Raw genomic sequence first — 19,513 nt, 5'->3', positions numbered from 1 at the left:
TGTAACGGGACAGAGGTGAAACAGGATGTGTGATGGATCTCCTGCTCCTTTTCCCAAGTCATCTGGAGCCTGGGAGCCCGAGGAAAGACTTGGGAGGAGATAGGCTTTCGTTCAGTGTTGTTATTCATTGGAGGAGCTGGAGGGTTGTTTCTTGACAATTGCGAAGTGACGTGTGTGTCTGGGGTCTTGGAAAGTTGCCCTTAGCACCTCTGAGTTGACACTGGCCCTTGAACTTTCCAAGTCACACCTTCCACCCCATCCCCTCTCTGCACTCTGCTGGGACCATTCTCCCACCCTGGCCTCTTGATTATTTTACCTCAGGGCTTCCCTGGTAGCTCAGTTGGTAAAGAATCCGACTATGATGCAGGAGACCCCGGTTCGATTCCTGGGTCAGGAAGATCCCCTGGAGAAGGGATATGCTACCCACTCCAGTATTCTTGGGCTTTCCTGGTGGCACTGCTGGTAAAGAATCCGCCTGCAATGTGGGAGACCTGGGTTTGATCCCTGGGTTGAGAAGATCCTCTGGAGAAGGGCACCGGCTGGTGGTGGTTTAGTCGCTAAGTCGTGTCCGACTCTTGCGACCCCATGGACTGTAGCCCGCCAGGCTCCTCTGTCCATGGGATTTTCCAGGCAAGAATACTGGAGTGGATGGCCATTTTCTTCTCCAGGGCATCTTCCCGACCCAGGAACTGAACCCAGGTCTCCTGCATTGCAGGCAGATTCTTTACCGACTGAGCTATGAGAGAAACCCTTATTCTGGCCTGGAGAATTCCATGGACTGTAGTCTATGGGGTCGAAAAGAGTCGGGCACGACTGAGCGACTTTCACTTTCACTTCCCTTTCATTTTACCTCCCAAGTTCTTTTCTCTTCTATCCCATCCCCCTGCTGCCATCTCATCTTGCTGGACAAGCTCCATCCGGCTCTCCATCCTTCCCCGCATTTCCTCATGCTGTCGCTGTACCCTGACCCCCATCATCTTCCCCCTCATTGTCCCTAAAATCTCCTCACCTCAGAACCTAGCTCCATCCTGGACGCCCTCCCCTGAGGCTTCACTGAGTCCTGGTTCCTCCTCCAGCGCCCCACCTGCTAGTGTAGGAATCACTCAGATGGTAATCTCAAGCCTTTCCCCACCCAGTATTCCCTTTCCTTGTGATCTCGTATATTTCCACAGATTCACCCATCCCTGGGTACAAACGAGCCTCTGAATAAATAGAGCTAGCCCACCTCTCCTGTGAGAAGGCATAGCCCTGGGGTTAGACGGCTGGGTTTGTAACCAAGGCCAAGTGCACACTGCTCACCTCACAACAGGCCAGTAAATCCAGAGAGGAGTCGTTGGGACAAGGAACAACGACTTTATTTCGAAAGCCAGCAGACCAAGAAGATGGTGGACTGGAAAACTATCTTCCCAGAGTTAGAATTCAGGCCTGTTTTATACTAAAAGGGGAAGGAGTAATGTCAAACATTTCCTGGTTCCGGCTAGACTCCAGAGGGGATGTATTAATTTCTTCTTGCCCACAGTCGTCCACAGGTGGGTCTGGTCAGGATATTTCCTGTGACCTAAACAAAGGTATTTTAACTTAATGCTCATTACCCAAGAGGCAGAGTTCCCAGAGCTAGGCCTTTTGAATGGCTTATAGGCAACGGTAGTGATTAACTTGTAATAGAATACAGAGGACCTCATCTGTAAGCTGGGAGTTGCCATAGCGCCCGTCTTACCTGGATGCAGGGACGATGGGGGAAGCTGACTGGGTAAGGACTGAGCACACAGTAGGCTCTTTCCTTGTCATCATGACCTTCCTCATCCATCTCCAAGTGGTGGTCATTACTGGGAGCTCCAAGTTCTCTGCAAAACCGGAACTTTCTGAAAGTCCACCTCATTCAGCCTCAGGACCTGTGGTTCCACCTGCCCTTCCTTACAGGCACCTTCTTCTCCCTGCCTACCCTCTCTGTTGCCCTCTGACCAGTCAAGGCTCACCTTTGTCCCCCTGGCTATTTCAGAGACCCTCTTTCTGTGGAATTTTTCAACCTGGTGTCAGATCTCACATGGAGAGACAAAGGATGTGGAGTCAAAACCCCAGCTTAGTTGAATATTGAATATTGACATGCCACTTGCTTCGTATCTTTTCGAAAAGAAAATGTTAGCCATGCTGTTGCGTCCTCCTCGTGGAACTCCCTGTCGCATTCCTCTTGAGCTAGAAGTATTCTCATTGCTTTCATGTTTACTATTCTCACGCAGGTAATATGTATGTAGAAAATATAAACAATGGGCAATGTTGATTTTTGCAGGGTTTTGGAACTTTATATAGATTGTATGATATATACTCTTCCCCTCAACCCTGGATTGCTTTGGTTTTTTCCAAGACTGGTTTTTGAGGATTATCTATAGTGATGCATATGTAGCTGACTCATTTTAGTCCTGTTTTCAGTTGTATAAATATGTGTGTGTGCTCAGTCGTGTCCAACTCTCTGCAACCCAAGGACTGTAGCCCACCAGGCTCCTCTGTCCATGAAATTTCCCAGGCAAGAATACTGGAGTGGGTTGCCATTTCCTTCTCCAGGGAATCTTCCCGACCTAGGGATCAAACCCTTGTCTCCTGCATAGGCAGGCAGATTCTTTACCCACTGAGTCATCAGGGAATCCCCCATATAAATATGCCAGAATGCATTTCTCCTCCTATTGACAAATATTTAAGGTTTTGACTTCTGGTGAAGTTCAATCACCAAAAATGCTGTAATGAACATTTCTGCACAGATTTCTGTATCTGGTTGTGAGCATGTATACGTATAACCAGAGCAAATGTATAACTGGGATTGGAATGCCCATTGGAAACCTCTTAGCCTGTGGCTTTTCTTTAAATTCTGTTATGTTGTGCTTTAGTGCAAGTCTTCCATTTTAATGCATGCTCATCCATTTCCCTGCATAGTTTTTGCTGTTTCATATCAAATTTTCTAAAAGCTAATCAGGGACTCTCCCGCCTTTTCTTCCATAAGTGTTAAGTTTTGCCTTTCACCCAGAGGTCCCTGATCCACCCAGAAGTGACGTATGTCTGAGGCTCGAAGCAGGTGGAACTGGATGTTTGCATCTGAACGAGCTCCTCCCCCATGGATTTGCAGGACTCCTAACCTCTGGGTCTCTAGCTCTGTCGCTGAGATTCTGCACATCCAGGCCCCCAGTCGCTGGGGTTGCATCTGAGGGGCAGGGTCTGAGCAGTGGGTGGGGGTACTCTGTTAGCTAGGCTTAGAGGACCGTGAGCCTTTGCCTGCAGGTGAGTGGCTTGAATATAGAGCCTGTTTGAGATGGTCCATGGTCCACTGCATGGGAGGTTTTGTCCCTCTGCAGAGTCTCAGAGTCCTGAGATCTTTGGTATAGCTAAGGCTAAGTGTCTAGAAGCTGGAATCTCTAGAGAACAATTGAGCTATCCACTGGTAGCCTCTTTTCCACTTTTAAATTGTTGTTGTTCCGTTGCTAAGTCATGTCTGACTTTTTGTGACCCCATGGACTGCAGCACACCAGGCTTCCCTGTTCTTCACCATCTCCCAGAGCCTGCTCAAACTCATGTCCATTGAGTCAGTGATGCCATCCGACTGTCTCATCCTCTGTCGCCCCCTTCTTCTCCTGCCTTCAATCTTTCCCAGCATCACTGGTCTTTTCCAGTGAGTCAGCTCATCGCATGAAGTGGCCGAAGTATTGGAGCTTCAGCTTCAGCACTTAGTCCTTCCCATGAATATTCAGGGTTGATTTCCTTTAGGATTGACTGGTTTGATCTCCTTGCTGTCAAAGGGACTCTCGAGAGTTTTCTCCAGCACCACAGTTTGAAAGCATCAATTCTTTGACACTTGGCCTTCTTTATGGTCCAACTCTGACATCCATACATGACTACTGGAAAAAAATCATAGCTTTGACTATATGAACCTTTGTCATCAAAGACCTTTTTATAAAAATGATTGTTTCCTAACCTGTTGATGCCAGCCAAGATGCTTTGAAGACTAAGACGTTGGTTTTGCTTCACAGGTACCAACCTTAGTAAGACTTGTCCTACTGAGAAATAGTAAGGACCGTGAGACCCACTCAGATCCACAGCTGTCCCAGTACTGGAGTCTAGTTTTTATGGACATGGCACTCTGTTGTCTGTTAATTGAGACAATGCACGCCTTCTTACTGGGTCAGCACATCGCATCACCCTCTGGAACAATGACATTCCCTTGAAATAGCCCAGTTATTAAATCCATCATTGAAAAATGTTGCATTGTAAGCAGAATGGAAAAAGACAAGGTCAGAAAAGTTGCAATAGAGTAGGACTTCTGAGCTAAAACTTTCAGCTGGATTATACATATCTAAAGGCTTGCAATTTATTAAAATAAAAGTTATTGAAATGCTAGCAAAATGGTAAAGAAAATACTAGAAAATTATGAGGAGCCATTAAAGCCACTGTCTGTTGAGAATATGGATCTCAGACCACAGGAGAAGCCCTGGCACTAGAGTCAGAGAGACCTGGGTTCAGATCCTGACTTAGCCCCTTACAAGTGACCTTGAATTGGCCCTGAGCCTTAGTTGCCTCATCTGTAAAATGGGAATAATTAATGTATCTCTTGCAGGGGGTTTTTGTAGGGCTTGGAAACAATATATGTGGGAGTGCCCAGGAAGAGAGGTTTAATATAAAAGAAGAGAAGCAGAAATCAAACCCATCTCTTACACAAGCCTGAGGTAGGTGGTGTTACCTAATGAAAGTAGGAAATGCTAGGAGAGGAGTGGGGAGGTGGGAGGGTTGATTTTCGGTTACTCAGTCAGTTCAGATTCAGATGCTCAGTCGCGTCTGATTCTTTGCAACCCCCACGGACTGCAGCACACCAGGCTTCCCTGCTGCTAAGTCGCTTCAGTCATGTCCGACTCTGTGCGACCCCATAGATGGCAGCCCACCAGGCTCCCCCGTCCCTGGGATTCTCCAGGCAAGGATACTGGAGTGGGTTGCCATTTCCTTCCATTACTAATTTCAGCTGCTAGTACACATCTATTATTTGGGAAGCCCTTGTGGGGAATTTGGAGCTGGTGCAGGGTGTGTTGGTGGATTCTTGTGTACATACAGCAGTGTGTCCATGGAGATGAGAAGGTGCCCGCAACACACGTTGTGAATGGGTGGAGATGAGGCCCTGGAGGCATGGATGGCCCTCCTCCTTCCCCAAGTCTCTACAGAGGGACCTTGAGGTTGGTACGTACCAAGTGCTCCAAAACCTTGGAGAAGGGAAGGCAGAATAGTTGTTGCTGTGAAGTTTCTAGCTTCAAGAAATAAATTTACTTTAAAAGTAGAAAGCATAGTTTTCATTTCTCAATCTGGTCCTTGGGATGGGTCATTTGCTATTCTCAGTTTATCATGAACTGTTTATGAAGTCAAATCTTTTCTTCCCAAGACTCTTTTTTTTTTTTCTCTTAAAAAAATAGCAATCTGAACTTTGGTTGGAGGAGCTGTAAAAAGTAACAGCAAGAGTGAGAGAGAGAGGAAAAAACTGCAGAAGGGCTCCCTAGGGGGCTGCGGGCTGCTGCTCAGTTTCAGTTGCAGTTGTCAGAGGTAAAGAAAACAGTGGAGAAAATGTCTCATCGAGGGTCCCGGGCTGCTCTGCTCCAGGAAGGCAGCAGAGGGCTGGAGCGCAGCCAGAGGGCGGGCGGGGGCTCAGACACGGTGCCCCGCTCCAGCCCTGAGCTCACTGGCGGCTCTAAGTCATCTTACAGGCAGAGCTGTTTCCAGATCAGATGTTTGGGGGTTGGGAGAGCTAGGAAGACTTCAAGGAAGGGAGGAGTACAGGCTTATTTTTTAAGGTTTGCTCAGGGCTTTGGTGGCATGGATCGTCTGTGAGTACAGCTGACAGTGAGCTGGGTACCACAGCCCCTCAAAGGGAAGAGCTTCCACTGTCCTGGTCGTGGCTACTTAGGGGAAATTAAGGCAGGCAGAGGGCAGTGGCCCCATGCAGGTGTCACCATCTAAAGCTTAGAGGCACAGCTCCCTCCCAGCTCTGTGTGAACCTGAAGTCCTTGCTCTGTCCACCCGCTCAACTGCTGAGAAATCACCCAGGACAGCAAGAGTTGGTATCCCGAGGCTGCTGCCCAGGGGCGAGGACTCTGCCCCTCCACCCCCAGCAAATGCTCGCGGTGACTCATGGAGGAGAAGACGACGGTGGTCCTGTCCCCAGGGGGAATCCTTCTTGTCCCTTCTGTGTCCGTTCTGAGATCCAGATCGAGAAGCACCCCTAAGAGATCCAGTGGGTTGGAAATATGGAAACCTTGATCCAGATAGGATCCACCTGAAACCTGAATCAGCGAAACTGTCGTGTGATTGAAGCCTGGTGACCCACGGCCCCTCTGTGTCCCCCTAACAACACCTGCTCCTGCCCCTCTAAGCTCCCACCTCAGGGACTGGTTATCTAATGTGTAAATAGTCTCCACACCAGACATGTATTCTTGACTGTTAAGTCCACTCTCCTTAATTAATTTCTCTCTCCATGAAACACCTCTGACAGCGGATGAGGGAGACACACATACCCTGGAGGCCCCAGGACATATCCTGTAGCATTCACTGCATCTCCAAGTTCATATGTATTTGAACACTCTGGTTTTACCAATATGGAATGATCCATTTTTCAAATCTTCAGGCGAGAATGAAGATCCAGGAAAATATGACCTTTTTATCAGGTGGTTTTCATTCTAATTTAGAATATACATGTCTTTCAGGTCACACTTGGAGTTTTAAAGATACTCTAAATGCCCAAAGGAGTGATTGCTGAGGACTTTGCTGTGAGATGAAGGACGTCCCGTTTGGGATATTTGTGTCAGCACACACATCGTATTAATTACCTGGGTCCTGTTGTCTACCTCTTCATTCATGGAGAGATGGTACCTCACCAGGTCCCTCCCAAAGGAAGCCCCTCACACCTCACACCTAGGGAGGGAGTTGGGTCCCTGGGGAGGTTGCAGTGTTGATTTTTTTCTGTAGAAAAGGACTGGGAAGGACGCTTTATGGCAAGTCCTGGCCCTCGGTGATGCACCAGGCAATCTTGGTCTCCTCCTCCAGGCAGGGGAGCAACTGCCATGGTTGCCTCCTCCATGGCTATCACGGCGTCCAGAATCCACCCCACAACAGGAAACACAGACTGACCTCGCCCAACTCAGGCTCCTCCAGCCTCATTTCTAGAACCTTCTCTCATCTGTCACCATGTCCATGGGTGGCTGGACCTGAGCACCATGGACATTGTGTGTGTGTGATGAGGAGCCCACAGAAGTTTCTGCGTGCTCTAATCCCTGGCCACTTGTTTCACGGCATCCCTGATCTGTCCAGATGTGATGCTGTGCTATATTACATTTAGACCAGCTCTACCTTCTTTGGGCTCTCACCAGCTGTGGCTTCATTATCAAGTAGCTTCACGCCCAAGCCTCACTTTCCTCTAATTTACTGCAAGAGGTTCCTCTGCATTTGGTCTGTGTGCTCAGTCTTGTCCAACTCTTTGTGACCCCATGGACTGTAACCCACCAGGCTCCTCTGTCCATAGGATTTTGCAGGCAAGAATACTGGAGTGGGTTGCCATTTCCTTCTCCAGGACTCTTCCTGGCTCAGGGATCAAACTGGAATCTCTTGCATTGGCGGGTGGATTCTTCACCACTGAGCAGCCAGGGAAGCCCATGCGTTTGGCACCCAACCCGAGTCCTCCCTGGCTAAAGATGTGTTAACTGAGGGTGACTTCTTCCCAGTGGGGCTGTCAGCACATCAAAAGGATGCCTCACTCAGTAGTGTATGTGAGTGGGGAGAAGGGAGTAAGTAATGCCGTTTGTCACCTAGTCCAGTTTAATAAACCTTTTTTTTTTAATGCTTGGAAGAAAAGTTATGACCAACCTAGACAGCATATTGAAAAGCAGAGACATTGCTTTGCCAACAAAGGTCCGTCTAGTCAAGGCTATGGTTTTTCCAGTAGTCATGTATAGATGTGAGAGTTGGTCTGTGAAGAAAGCTGAGTGCTGAAGAATTGATGCTTTTGAACTGTGGTGTTGGAGAAGACTCTTGAGAGTCCCTTGGACTGCAAGGAGATCCAACCAGTCCATTCTGAAAGAGATCAGCCCGGGGATTTCTTTGGAGGGAATGATGCTGAAGCTGAAACTCCAGTACTTTGGCCACCTTATGTGACGAGTTGACTCATTGGGAAAGACTCTGATGCTGGGAGGGATTGGGGGCAGGAGGAGAAGGGGACGACAGAGGACGAGATGGCTGGATGGCATCACTGACTCGATGGACATGAGTCTGAGTGAACTCCAGGAGTTGGTGATGGATAGGGAGGCCTGGCATGCTGCAGTTCATGGGGTCGCAAAGAGTCAGACACGACTGAGCAACTGAACTGAACTGAACTGAACTGAACTGAAGAGAGTAAGAACAATCTAACTAAATCTCAATTTCAATACCAATAGCTGCGCCCTTGCCAAAGATTTCAGTACCTCGAACTTAGTCAATATGTGAAAATCAAGACACTAGAAAATCTTTCTGGAGACACACCCTTAAAATCAGTTATTTCCATGACATGTTTTAACAGCTCCAAGTTTTAAAAACCAGCAACAAAACCATACTTCCAAATCCCCACATAACCTTTGTCAACTGGGTTCAAAGATTATGTTCCTCATTTCCCTCAGCCATGAGAGTTCTTACTGATGTTTCAGAACCCACTTTAAACAGCACATACATGATTGTCACCAAATGTTATTTTTACTTTTCTCAAAAAGCAGTTCCCAGCTTTATTGAGACATAGTTGACATCTAACATCGTATGTTTAAGGGGTACATACAGCATGTTGATTTGATCCACTTACGTCTTGGAAAATGATTATCATCACAGCACTAGCTAACATGTCCAGTCCATCACATAGCTGTCATTTCTATAAGATGTTATTTTTAAATGACCTGTATTCTTTGATAAATATACCAGCCGATAATGATCCAGGATGTAGCAGTCCCAGAAATGTAGCTTTAACAAGCCCGCCTTCTGCTGCTCCATCGACCTGGGATAGGTTTAGAGGAGGAAGGTGGGACCTGCAGAAAGAACCTGGATAATTCAGCTCCTCCCTGTGGTTTGCTTGGGGTGCTGTGGCTGGGTGGGGGAGTTAAATTTTCCTTCTGTGTTTATGCTTTCTGTATGAGAAATGGGAACTAGAGATAGCCAAAGAGCTATGAACACTGCAGTGCACTCCCTCTGAAAGACCTCTGCGTGCGTTTTTCCTGACATGTGATCTCACGGTGGGTCCAGTGGTTGGTGGTCTCCATAGTCTCAGTGGATCAAGGCCTGGAGTGATGCACTGTGTTTGAGGCCCGGGAATTTTTTTTTTTTTAAGGTGAGGAGATTCCAAAACAGAACATACAAAAGCCATCATATGCATCAATGTATATGGACATATACACAGCATGTAACACTTAAAGAGGCAGTGTAAATCTGGGTGGGCAGCATCGAGAGATCGCATCTCAGGTTCGGTTATGAGACTTGGTCTAATCCTGCTTCCTTTCCCACTCCCACTTCTGTTGCCGTGAAGGGGCTTGAAATGCTTTATAAAAGAGGGAGACAAAACTTGTCAGCCTATCAGGATGGAGACAAGAGCTGATGGAGATCATGGTGAGGGGCTCTTGCCACCAGTTGGTTCTTGACATTCTTCCTGAGTGTGTATTTCAGCTTTCATTGAATTTAATAACCTTCTTTTGCTTAAGGGGCGTTTTCTACTGATTGAATTACGTTTCTCTCTCTCAGCAGTGTTAATGCATGTGTCACTTCTGGTTTTTGCAGGCAACCATGGTTCTGAGCTCTGCACACTTCTGGCTGGGACTATTTCTGGTTCCCACCGCATGTCTGATCGAAGATGTGGCATGGAGAGCGTAAGTGAGAGATAAAGTGATACCCCAGGTCTTGTCCTGTGTCCTCCATTAGTCTTCAGCAAGCCCCACCATATGGTGTTAGATGCTATGAGATTTCTGAAGTCACCAGTCTCCTGCCACCTGCAGATATAAAAGATGTTGGTTTGGTTTTTTTTTTTTTTTTTTTCTTTTAACCTGTGCTTCACTTTGATATGAGAATATAGTAGAAAAGTAATCAGGCTGTGTGAAGGTCAAGAGAGGTGTTGCTTGTATAGGATTATAAGGGAGAATTTCTAACTACAGATCCATTCCACCAGGGTTAAGAAGCATAACTCAAAATGCATTGATTTTTTTTTTTTAATTAGCTGTGTCGGGTCTTAGTTGCGGTACACGAGATCCTCATCGCATCATGCAGGATCTTTGTGTTGCATGAACTCTGCAGTTGTGATGTACTCAGTAGTTGCAGTGGAAGGACTCAGCTCCTCCAGGCATGTGGGATCTTAGTTCCTTGGCCAGGGATTGAACCAGCATCCCCGTATTACAAGGCAGATCCTTAACCACTGGATCACTAGACAAGACCCTCAAAATTCATTGATTTTTATCAATGCTGAGTGATCACAAATATAGTCTGGCTTTAAACTCCATGCTTAAAGGGAACTTGTGTGTATATGTTTGTCATTTCAAATCACCAAATGCTTAGAATCAAATAGTCTTTGCTTTTCCAAATTATTCCCAGTAAGAACCCTTCAAATATAATTTTCCTAAAGTGTCAGTTTACAAGTCATGAGAAGATTAATCACAATGACAAAACTATCACATAGGTTCAATAGGAAATAACTTATGCTCAATTTTTGTGTTTCAGAATATATTATTTTCTAACTATCTTATTTTACAATGTGAAAAAAAGCTACGAGGTTCCAAGATAAAATAAACTTTATTTCATCTGCAAGGAAAAGAAGGAATACTGCAAAAGAGGTCAGGTTGATTTTTGAGGTCAGGGTTAGACCTGATGACTTCTTCTGTTTCCAACTTCCCTGAAAATTGAGACTCCTGGATTGGTATTACTTTGGGCAAAGCATAATTATTTGGCGTCTCTAAGGTAGAGAATTGAGACTTGATTCCAAACCTTCCAGAAGACATCAGATTTCATTTTTCTCTCTCCCTTCCTCCCACACACAATGAGAACTGCTCCTACCTGAGAGGTAGGAATGTATTTTGAAAAAAATCTTCATCTTGGCATTATCTTGACAACCAATGATCCACAGAGAGAGAAGGTGGGAGAGATGATTTTATAACACATATTTTGGGTGTTTTCCTTTTTTCCTTCTCTTCACTAAGTTTTACAACTGTTAGTGGAAATTAAATAACTGATTTCTCAAAAACTTTATCATTATGTCCATTTTATCTGCTAAAACTGTGTTCTATAAATAGAATTGGAATCCTTGGAAATCAAACTATGATACCTAAGAAAGATGTTTTCTTAATCTTAATAAGTGAACTGAAAGAAAATCTGAGTTCTATGACTTGTGCTCATAACACAGCCCAATTATGGCACGATATATTGCCTTGCCAAATTTCTTCAGTTTTGCAAGATCATCAAGTTAGTTTTAGGTAAATAGAATGTGGTCTTGATTACATCAGATCACTTTTTAGTGTATAGTTTGAGACTAGTAACTTGATTATAAATTAATCTTGGTCTCTTTTAATTCAAATATCAAATTAATGTCATGAAAAAATTTTATTAGTTCATAATTTTTAATTAATTTGTTTTTTTATAAAATAAAAAGTGACTTTTTTTTTAAATTTTATTTTATTTTTAAACTTTAAAATATTGTATTGGTTTTGCCAAACATCGAAATGAATCTGCCACAGGTATACATGTGTTCCCCATCCTGAACCCTCCTCCCTCCTCCCTCCCCACACCATCCCTCTGGGTCGTCCCAGTGCACCAGCCCCAAGCATCCAGTATCGTGCATCGAACCCGGACTGGTGACTCGTTCCATATATGATATTATACGTATTTCAATGCCATTCTCCCAAATCATCCCACCCTCTCCCTCTCCCACAGAGTCCAAAAGACTGTCCTATACATCAGTGTCTCTTTTGCTGTCTTGTATACAGGGTTATTGTTACCATCTTTCTAAATTCCATATATATGCATTAGTATACTGTATTGGTGTTTTTCTTTCTGGCTTACTTCACTCTGTATAATAGGCTCCAGTTTAATCCACCTCATTAGACTGATTCAAATGTATTCTTTTTAATGGCTGAGTAATACTCCATTGTGTATATGTAAAACAGCTTTATTATCCATTCATCTGCTGATGGACATCTAGGTTGCTTCCATGTCCTAGCTATTATAAACAGTGCTGCGGTGAACATTGGGATACATGTGTCTCTCTCAATTCTGCTTTCCTCAGTGTGTATGCCCAGCAGTGGGATTGCTGAATCATAAGGCAGTTCTATTTCCAGTTTTTTTAAGGAATCTCCACACTGTTCTCCATAGTGGCTGTACTAGTTTGCATTCCCACCAAGAGTGTAAGAGGGTTCCCTTTTCTCCACACCCTCTCCAGCATTTATTGCTTGTAGACTTGGATCGCAGCCATTCTGACTGGCGTGAAATGGTACCTCATAGTGGTTTTGATTTGCATTTCTCTGATAATGAGTGATGTTGAGCATCTTTTCATGTGTTTGTTAGCCATCTGTATGTCTTCTTTGGAGAAATGTCTATTTAGTTCTTTGGCCCATTTTTTGATTGGGTCATTTATTTTTCTGGAATTGAGCTGTAGGAGTTGCTTGTATATTTTTGAGATTAGTTGTTTGTCAGTTGCTTCATTTGCTATTATTTTCTCCCATTGTGAAGGCTGTCTTTTCACCTTGCTTATAATTTCCTTTGTTGTGCAGAAGCTTTTAGTTTAATTAGGTCCCATTTGTTTATTTTTGCTTTTATTTCCAATATTGTGGGAGATGGGTCATAGAGGATCCTGCTGTGATGTCTGTCTGAGAGTGTTTTGCCTATGTTCTCCTCTAGGAGTTTTATAGTTTCTGGTCTTACGTTTAGATCTTTAATCCATTTTGAGTTTATTTTTGTGTATGGTGTTAGAAAGTGCTCTAGTTTCATTCTTTTACAAGTGGTTGACCAGTTTTCCCAGCACCATTTGTTAAAGAGATTGTCTTTAATCCATTGTATATTCTTGCCTCCTTTGTTAAAGATAAGGTGTCCATATGTGTGTGGATTTATCTCTGGGCTTTCTATTTTGTTCTATTGATCTATATTTCTGTCTTTATGCCAGTACCATACTGTCTTTATGACTGTGGCTTTGTAGTAGAGCCTGAGGTCAGGTAGGTTGATTCCTCCAGTTCCATTCTTCTTTCTCAAGATAGCTTTGGCTATTCGAGGTTTTTTGTATTTCCATACAAATTGTGAAATTATTTGTTCTAGCTCTGTGAAAAACACTGTTGGTAACTTGATAGGGATTGCATTGAATCTATAAATTGCTTTGGGTAGTATACTCATTTTCACTATATTGATTCTTCCAATCCATGAACATGGTATATTTCTCCATCTATTAGTGTCCTCTTTGATTTCTTTCACCAGTGTTTTAAAGTTTTCTATATATAGGTCTTTAGTTTCTTTAGGTAGATATATTCCTAAGTATTTTATTCTTTTCGTTGCAATGGTGAATGGAACTGTTTCCTTAATTTCTCTTTCTGTTTTCTCATTATTAGTGTATAGGAATGCAAGGGATTTCTGTGTGTTGATTTTATATCCTGCAACTTTACTATAATCATTGATTAGTTCTAGTAATTTTCTGGTAGAGTCTTTAGGGTTTTCTATGTAGAGAATCATGTCATCTGCAAACAGTGAGAGTTTTACTTCTTCTTTTCCAATTTGGATTCCTTTTATTTCTTTTTCTGCTCTGATTGCTGTGGCCAAAACTATGTTGAATAGTAATGGTGAAAGTGGGCACCCTTGTCTTGTTCCTGACTTTAGAGGAAATGCTTTCAATTTTTCACCATTGAGGATAATGTTTGCTGTGGGTTTGTCATATATAGCTTTTATTATGTTGAGGTATGTTCCTTCTATTCCTGCTTTCTGGAGAGTTTTTATCATAAATGGATGTTGAATTTTATCAAAGGCTTTCTCTGCATCTATTGAGATAATCATATGGTTTTTATTTTTCAATTTGTTAATGTGGTGTATTACATTGATTGATTTGTGGATATTGAAGAATCCTTGCATCCCTGGGATAAAGCCCACTTGGTCATGGTGTATGATCTTTTTAATGTGTTGTTGGATTCTGATTGCTAGAATTTTATTAAGGATTTTTGCATCTATGTTCATCAGTGATATTGGCCTGTAGTTTTCTGTTTTTGTGGGATCTTTGTCAGGTTTTGGAATTAGGGTGATGGTGGCCTCATAGAATGAGTTTGGAAGTTTACCTTCCTCTGCAATTTTCTGGAAGAGTTTTAGTAGGATAAGTGTTAGCTCTTCTCTAAATTTTTGGTAGAATTCAGCTGTGAAGCTGTCTGGACCTGGGCTTTTGTTTGCTGGAAGATTTTTGATTACAGTTTTAATTTCCGTGTTTGTGATGGGTCTGTTAAGATTTTCTATTTCTTCCTGGTCGAGTTTTGGAAAGTTGTACTTTTCTAAGAATTTGTCCATTTCTTCCACGTTGTCCATTTTATTGCCATATAATTGCTCATAGTAGTCTCTTATGATCCTTTGTATTTCTGTGTTGTCTGTTGTGATCTCTCCATTTTCATTTCTAATTTTATTGATTTGATTTTTCTCCCTTTGTTTCTTGATGAGTCTGGCTAATGGTTTGTCAATTTTATTTATCCTTTCAAAGAACCAGCTTTTGGCTTTGTTGATTTTTGCTATGGTCTCTTGTTTCTTTTGCATTTATTTCTGCCCTAATTTTTAAGATTTCTTTCCTTCTACTAACCCTGGGGTTCTTCATTTCTTCCTTTGCTAGTTGCTTTAGGTGTAGAGTTAGGTTATTTATTTGACTTTTTTCTTGTTTCTTGAGGTATGCCTGTATTGCTATGAACTTTCCCCTTAGGACTGCTTTTACTGTGTCCCACAGGTTTTGGGTTGTTGTGTTTTCACTTTCATTCGTTTCTATGCAAATTTTGATTTCTTTTTTGATTTCTTCTGTGATTTGTTGGTTATTCAGCAGTGTGTTGTTCAGCCTCCATATGTTGGAATTTTTAATAGTTTTTCTCCTGTAATTGAGATCTAATCTTACTGCATTGTGGTCAGAAAAGATGCTTGGAATGATTTCTATTTTTTTGAATTTACCAAGGTTAGATTTATGGCCCAGGATGTGATCTATCCTGTAGAAGGTTCCATGTGCGCTTGAGAAAAATGTGAAATTCATTGTTTTGGGATGAAATGTCCTATAGATATCAATTAGGTCTAACTCGTCCATTGTATCATTTAAAGTTTGTGTTTCCTTGTTAATTTTCTGTTTAGTTGATCTATCCATAGGTGTGAGTGGGGTATTAAAGTCTCCCACTATTATTGTGTTACTGTTAATTTCTCCTTTCTTACTTGTTAGCATTTGTCTTACATATTGTGGTGCTCCCGTGTTGGGTGCATATATATTTATAATTGTTATATCTTCTTCTTGGATTGATCCTTTGATCATTATGTAGTGACTGTCTTTGTCTCTTTTCACAGCCTTTGTTTTAAAGTCTATTTTATCTGATATGAGTATTACTACTCCTGCTTTCTTTTGGTCCCTATTTGCATGGAAAATCTTTTTCCAGCCCTTCACTTTCAGTCTGTATGTGTCCCTGTTTTGAGGTGGGTCTCTTGTAGACAGCATATGTAGGGTTCTTATTTTTGTATCCATTCAGCCAGTCTTTGTCTTTTGGTTGGGGCATTCAACCCATTTACGTTTAAGGTAATTATTGATAAGTATGATCCCGTTGCCATTTACTTTATTGTTTTGGGTTCGAATTTATACACCGTTTTTGTGTTTCCTGTCTGGAGAATATCCTTTAGTATTTGTTGGAGAGCCGGTTTGGTGGTGCTGAATTCTCTCAGCTTTTGCTTGTCTGTAAAGCTTTTGATTTCTCCTTCATATTTGAATGAGATCCTTGCTGGGTACAATAATCTGGGCTGTAGGTTATTTTCTTTCATCACTTTAAGTATGTCTTGCCATTCCCTCCTGGCTTGAAGAGTTTCTATTGAAAGATCAGCTGTTATCCTTATGGGAATTCCCTTGTGTGTTATTTGTTGTTTTTCCCTTGCTCCTTTTAATATTTGTTCTTTGTGTTTGATCTTTGTTAATTTGATTAATATATGTCTTGGGGTGTTTCGCCTTGGGTTTATCCTGTTTGGGACTCTGGGTTTCTTGGACTTGAGTGATTATTTCCTTCCCCATTTTAGGGAAGTTTTCAACTATTATCTCCTCAAGTATTTTCTCATGGTCTTTCTTTTTGTCTTCTTCTTCTGGGACCCCTATGATTCGGATGTTGTAGCGTTTAATATTGTCCTGGAGGTCTCTGAGATTGTCCTCATTTCTTTTAATTCGTTTTTCTTTTTTCCTCTCTGATTCATTTATTTCTACCATTCTATCTTCTAATTCACTAATCCTATCTTCTGCCTCTGTTATTCTACTATTTGTTGCCTCCAGAGTGTTTTTGATTTCATTTATTGCATTATTCATTATATATTGACTCTTTTTTATTTCTTCTAGGTCCTTGTTAAACCTTTCTTGCATCTTCTCAATCCTTGTCTCCAGGCTATTTATCTGTGATTCCATTTTGATTTCAAGATTTTGGATCAATTTCACTATCATTATTCGGAATTCTTTATTAGGTAGATTCCCTATCTCTTCCTCTTTCGTTTGGTTTGGTGGGCATCTATCCTGTTCCTTTATCTGCTGGGTATTCCTCTGTCTCTTCATCTTGTTTAAATTGCTGAGTTTGGGGTGGCCTTTCTGTATTCTGGCAGTTTGTGGAGTTCTCTTTATTGTGGCATTTCTTCGCTGTGTGTGGGTTTGTACAGGTGGCTTGTCAAGGTTTCTTGGTTAGGGAAGCTTGTGTCGGTGTTCTGGTGGGTGGAGCTGGATTTCTTCTCTCTGGAGTGCAATGAAGTGTCCAGTAATGAGTCATGAGATGTCTTTGGTTTTGGGGTGACTTTGGGCAGCCTGTATCTTGGAGCTCAGGGCTGTGTTCCTGTGTTGCTGGAGAATTTGCTTGGTATGTCTTGCCCTGGAACTTGTTGGCCCTTGTGTGGTGCTTGGTTTCAGTGTCAGTATGGAGGCGTTTGATGCGCTCCTGTCAATTAATGATCCCTGGAGTCAGGAGTTCCCTGGAGTCAGGGTTTGGACTTAAGCCTCCTGCTTCCAGTTATCGGTCTTATTTTTACAGTAGTTTCAAAACTTCAGCACCATTGATAAAACATCTACGTTAAAGATGAAAAGTTTCTCCACCATGAGGGTCACCCAGAGAGGTTCACAGCATTACATGGAGAAGAGAAAAGGGAGGAGGGAATTAGAGGTGACCCGAATGAGATGAGGTGGAATGAAGAGGAGAGAGTGGGCTAGCCAGTATTCACTTCCTTATGTGCACTCCACAACTGGACCACTCAGAGATGTTCACGGAGTTATACAGAGAAGAGAAGAAGGAGGAAGGAGACAGAGGTGGCCAGGAGGATAAAAGGGGGAAATGAAAAGGAGGGAGACAGATCCAGCCAGTAATCAGTTCCCTAAGTGTTCTCCACCGTCTGGAACACACAGAAACTCACAGAGTTGGGTAGAGTAGAGAGGGGTTAGGGAGGAGACACAGGTGGCCTGGTGGAGAAAAAGGAGAGTCCAAAGGGAGAGAGAGCAATCAAGCCAGTAATCTCACTCCCTAGTGAAAAATGGGTACTGAAGATTGGGTTCTTAAAGGTACAAAATTGGTAACAAATACATAAAAGCAAAAATTAAAAATCCAGAGTAGAGTTTGGAGTTTCAAAAATACAATGTTAAAGAAAAGAAGAAGGAAAAGAAAGAAAGAAACAAACAAAAACAAAGTCGCAAAAATTATAAAGAAAATATAGGTACAAAATTGATAACAAATCCCAAAAAGCATAAATTAAAAATCTAGAGTAGAGTTTGGAATTTTAGATATACAATGTTATATAAAAGAAGAGAAAGAAAGAGGAAAAAAAAAAGTCACAAAAATTATAAAAAAAAATATATAGGTACAAAATTGATAACAAATACCAAAAAGCTAAAATTAAAAATGTAGAGTAGAAATTGGAATTTCAAAAATACAATGTTAAAGAAAAGAAGAAGAAGAAAAAAAACAAGGTCACAAAAATTATAAAAAATATATATTTGAAGTTTGCTTTAAAAAAAATAGGGTCTTTTTTCTTTGCAAAGTAATAGGTTATAAAAGTGAAAATTAAAGGAATAATAGAGGACTTAAATTTTTTTTTTTTAATTAAAAGAAAGAAAGAAAGAAAGAAAGAATGATCATAAAAATAGTAAAAATATATCTAGGACTTTCTCTGGTTTTGTTGTGAGTATTGTAGGGTCGGTTCATTTTCGGCTAGTTCCTTGGTCCAACTTATATTTCTCAAGATCTATAGGCCCCTTCCTATGTAGTCTGTACTAACCACAGGGTTTTAATCTATTGTCTGTAGCTTCCAAGGTGGTTCCCTCTGTTATAGCTTCTTCTGTTTGCTGGTCTCTTCAGTGTCTGGTTTCCACCCTGACACAAAGGGGACGGTGGTAGACACTTTTTTTTTTTTTTTTTTTTAGGCTCATTTGTTCAGTCGCGCTGTGGGGAGGGAGGGACACTGCATTCAAATAACACTTGAGTGTGCTCGCAGTGCCTCAGCCACACTGGATCTGCCCCTGCTCACGGCGTGTGTAGCCTCCCTGCCCACACTGCTCAGGCTCTAGGTTGCTCCGCCGGGAACCATCCGGGGCCAGCCCTGGGCTGCTTGCACCTCCCGGGTCCAAGCCGCTCAGATTCAGGCACTTGGGTAGTCCTCAGAGGCGCAGACTCGGTTGGGCCTGCATTTTGTGCCCTTCCCAGGTCCGAGCAGCTCAGGTGATGAGGTGTTTGGCGAGCGCAATTGCTGTGACTTATCGCCTCCCCACCGCTCCGTTATCTGGGTATACAACCGGAGCACCTTCTCAGGCGGATGTTGACCGTCCAGAGCCCCAGGAAGTCTTAGTTAGCAAAGAAGCCTGCTTACAGTTTTATAGATAATGTCTCTCTGGGGCTGCGATTGCCCCCTTCCGGCTCTGGCTGCCTGTCACCGGAGGGGGATGGTCTGCAGCTGGCTATCTCTGTTCAGTCCTTTGTTCTGTGCGCGGGCCTGGCGGTGTCTTAGGTTAGGGCTGGCTTTTCGCGTGGTAGATATCCCACAGTCTGGTTTGCTAGCCCAAGTTATTTCGCTCAGATAGTGCTCGGGGTATTCAGTCCAGATCCTTACTCTAAGCGATGCAGCCCACGCCACGCCTCCCTGCCCAGACCCCGCTGTGGCGTGTGCAGGTGTCTGCGCTGCTTCTCCGCTGGGCGATTTACTGTAGGGCTGGCAATCTGCAGGTTTTAATTGTTTATTTATTTTTCCTCCCTGTTATGTTGCCCTCTGTGCTTCCAAGGCTCGGCACAGATTCGGCAGTGAGAAG

General features: G+C 42.8%; 1 protein-coding gene across 4 annotated transcripts in view; it reads left to right on the top strand.

Moving 5' to 3' along the window:
- The window catches only part of LOC113902374 (phospholipid-transporting ATPase IB), a 495,526-nt gene that overhangs the window by 419,331 nt on the left and 56,682 nt on the right, over positions 1 to 19,513 (top strand). For all 4 annotated transcript variants that reach the window (XM_027557555.1, XM_027557554.1, XM_027557558.1 and 1 more), the window contains one exon: positions 9,802 to 9,890. In XM_027557555.1, the coding sequence (XP_027413356.1) occupies positions 9,802 to 9,890 (89 nt within the window). The remainder of the gene's footprint in view (positions 1 to 9,801; positions 9,891 to 19,513) is intronic.

Source organism: Bos indicus x Bos taurus, chromosome 12 (genome assembly GCF_003369695.1).
Source record: "Bos indicus x Bos taurus breed Angus x Brahman F1 hybrid chromosome 12, Bos_hybrid_MaternalHap_v2.0, whole genome shotgun sequence".
Taxonomy (NCBI): Eukaryota; Metazoa; Chordata; class Mammalia; order Artiodactyla; family Bovidae; genus Bos; species Bos indicus x Bos taurus.
This window is presented reverse-complemented; position numbering and strand designations above follow the sequence as displayed.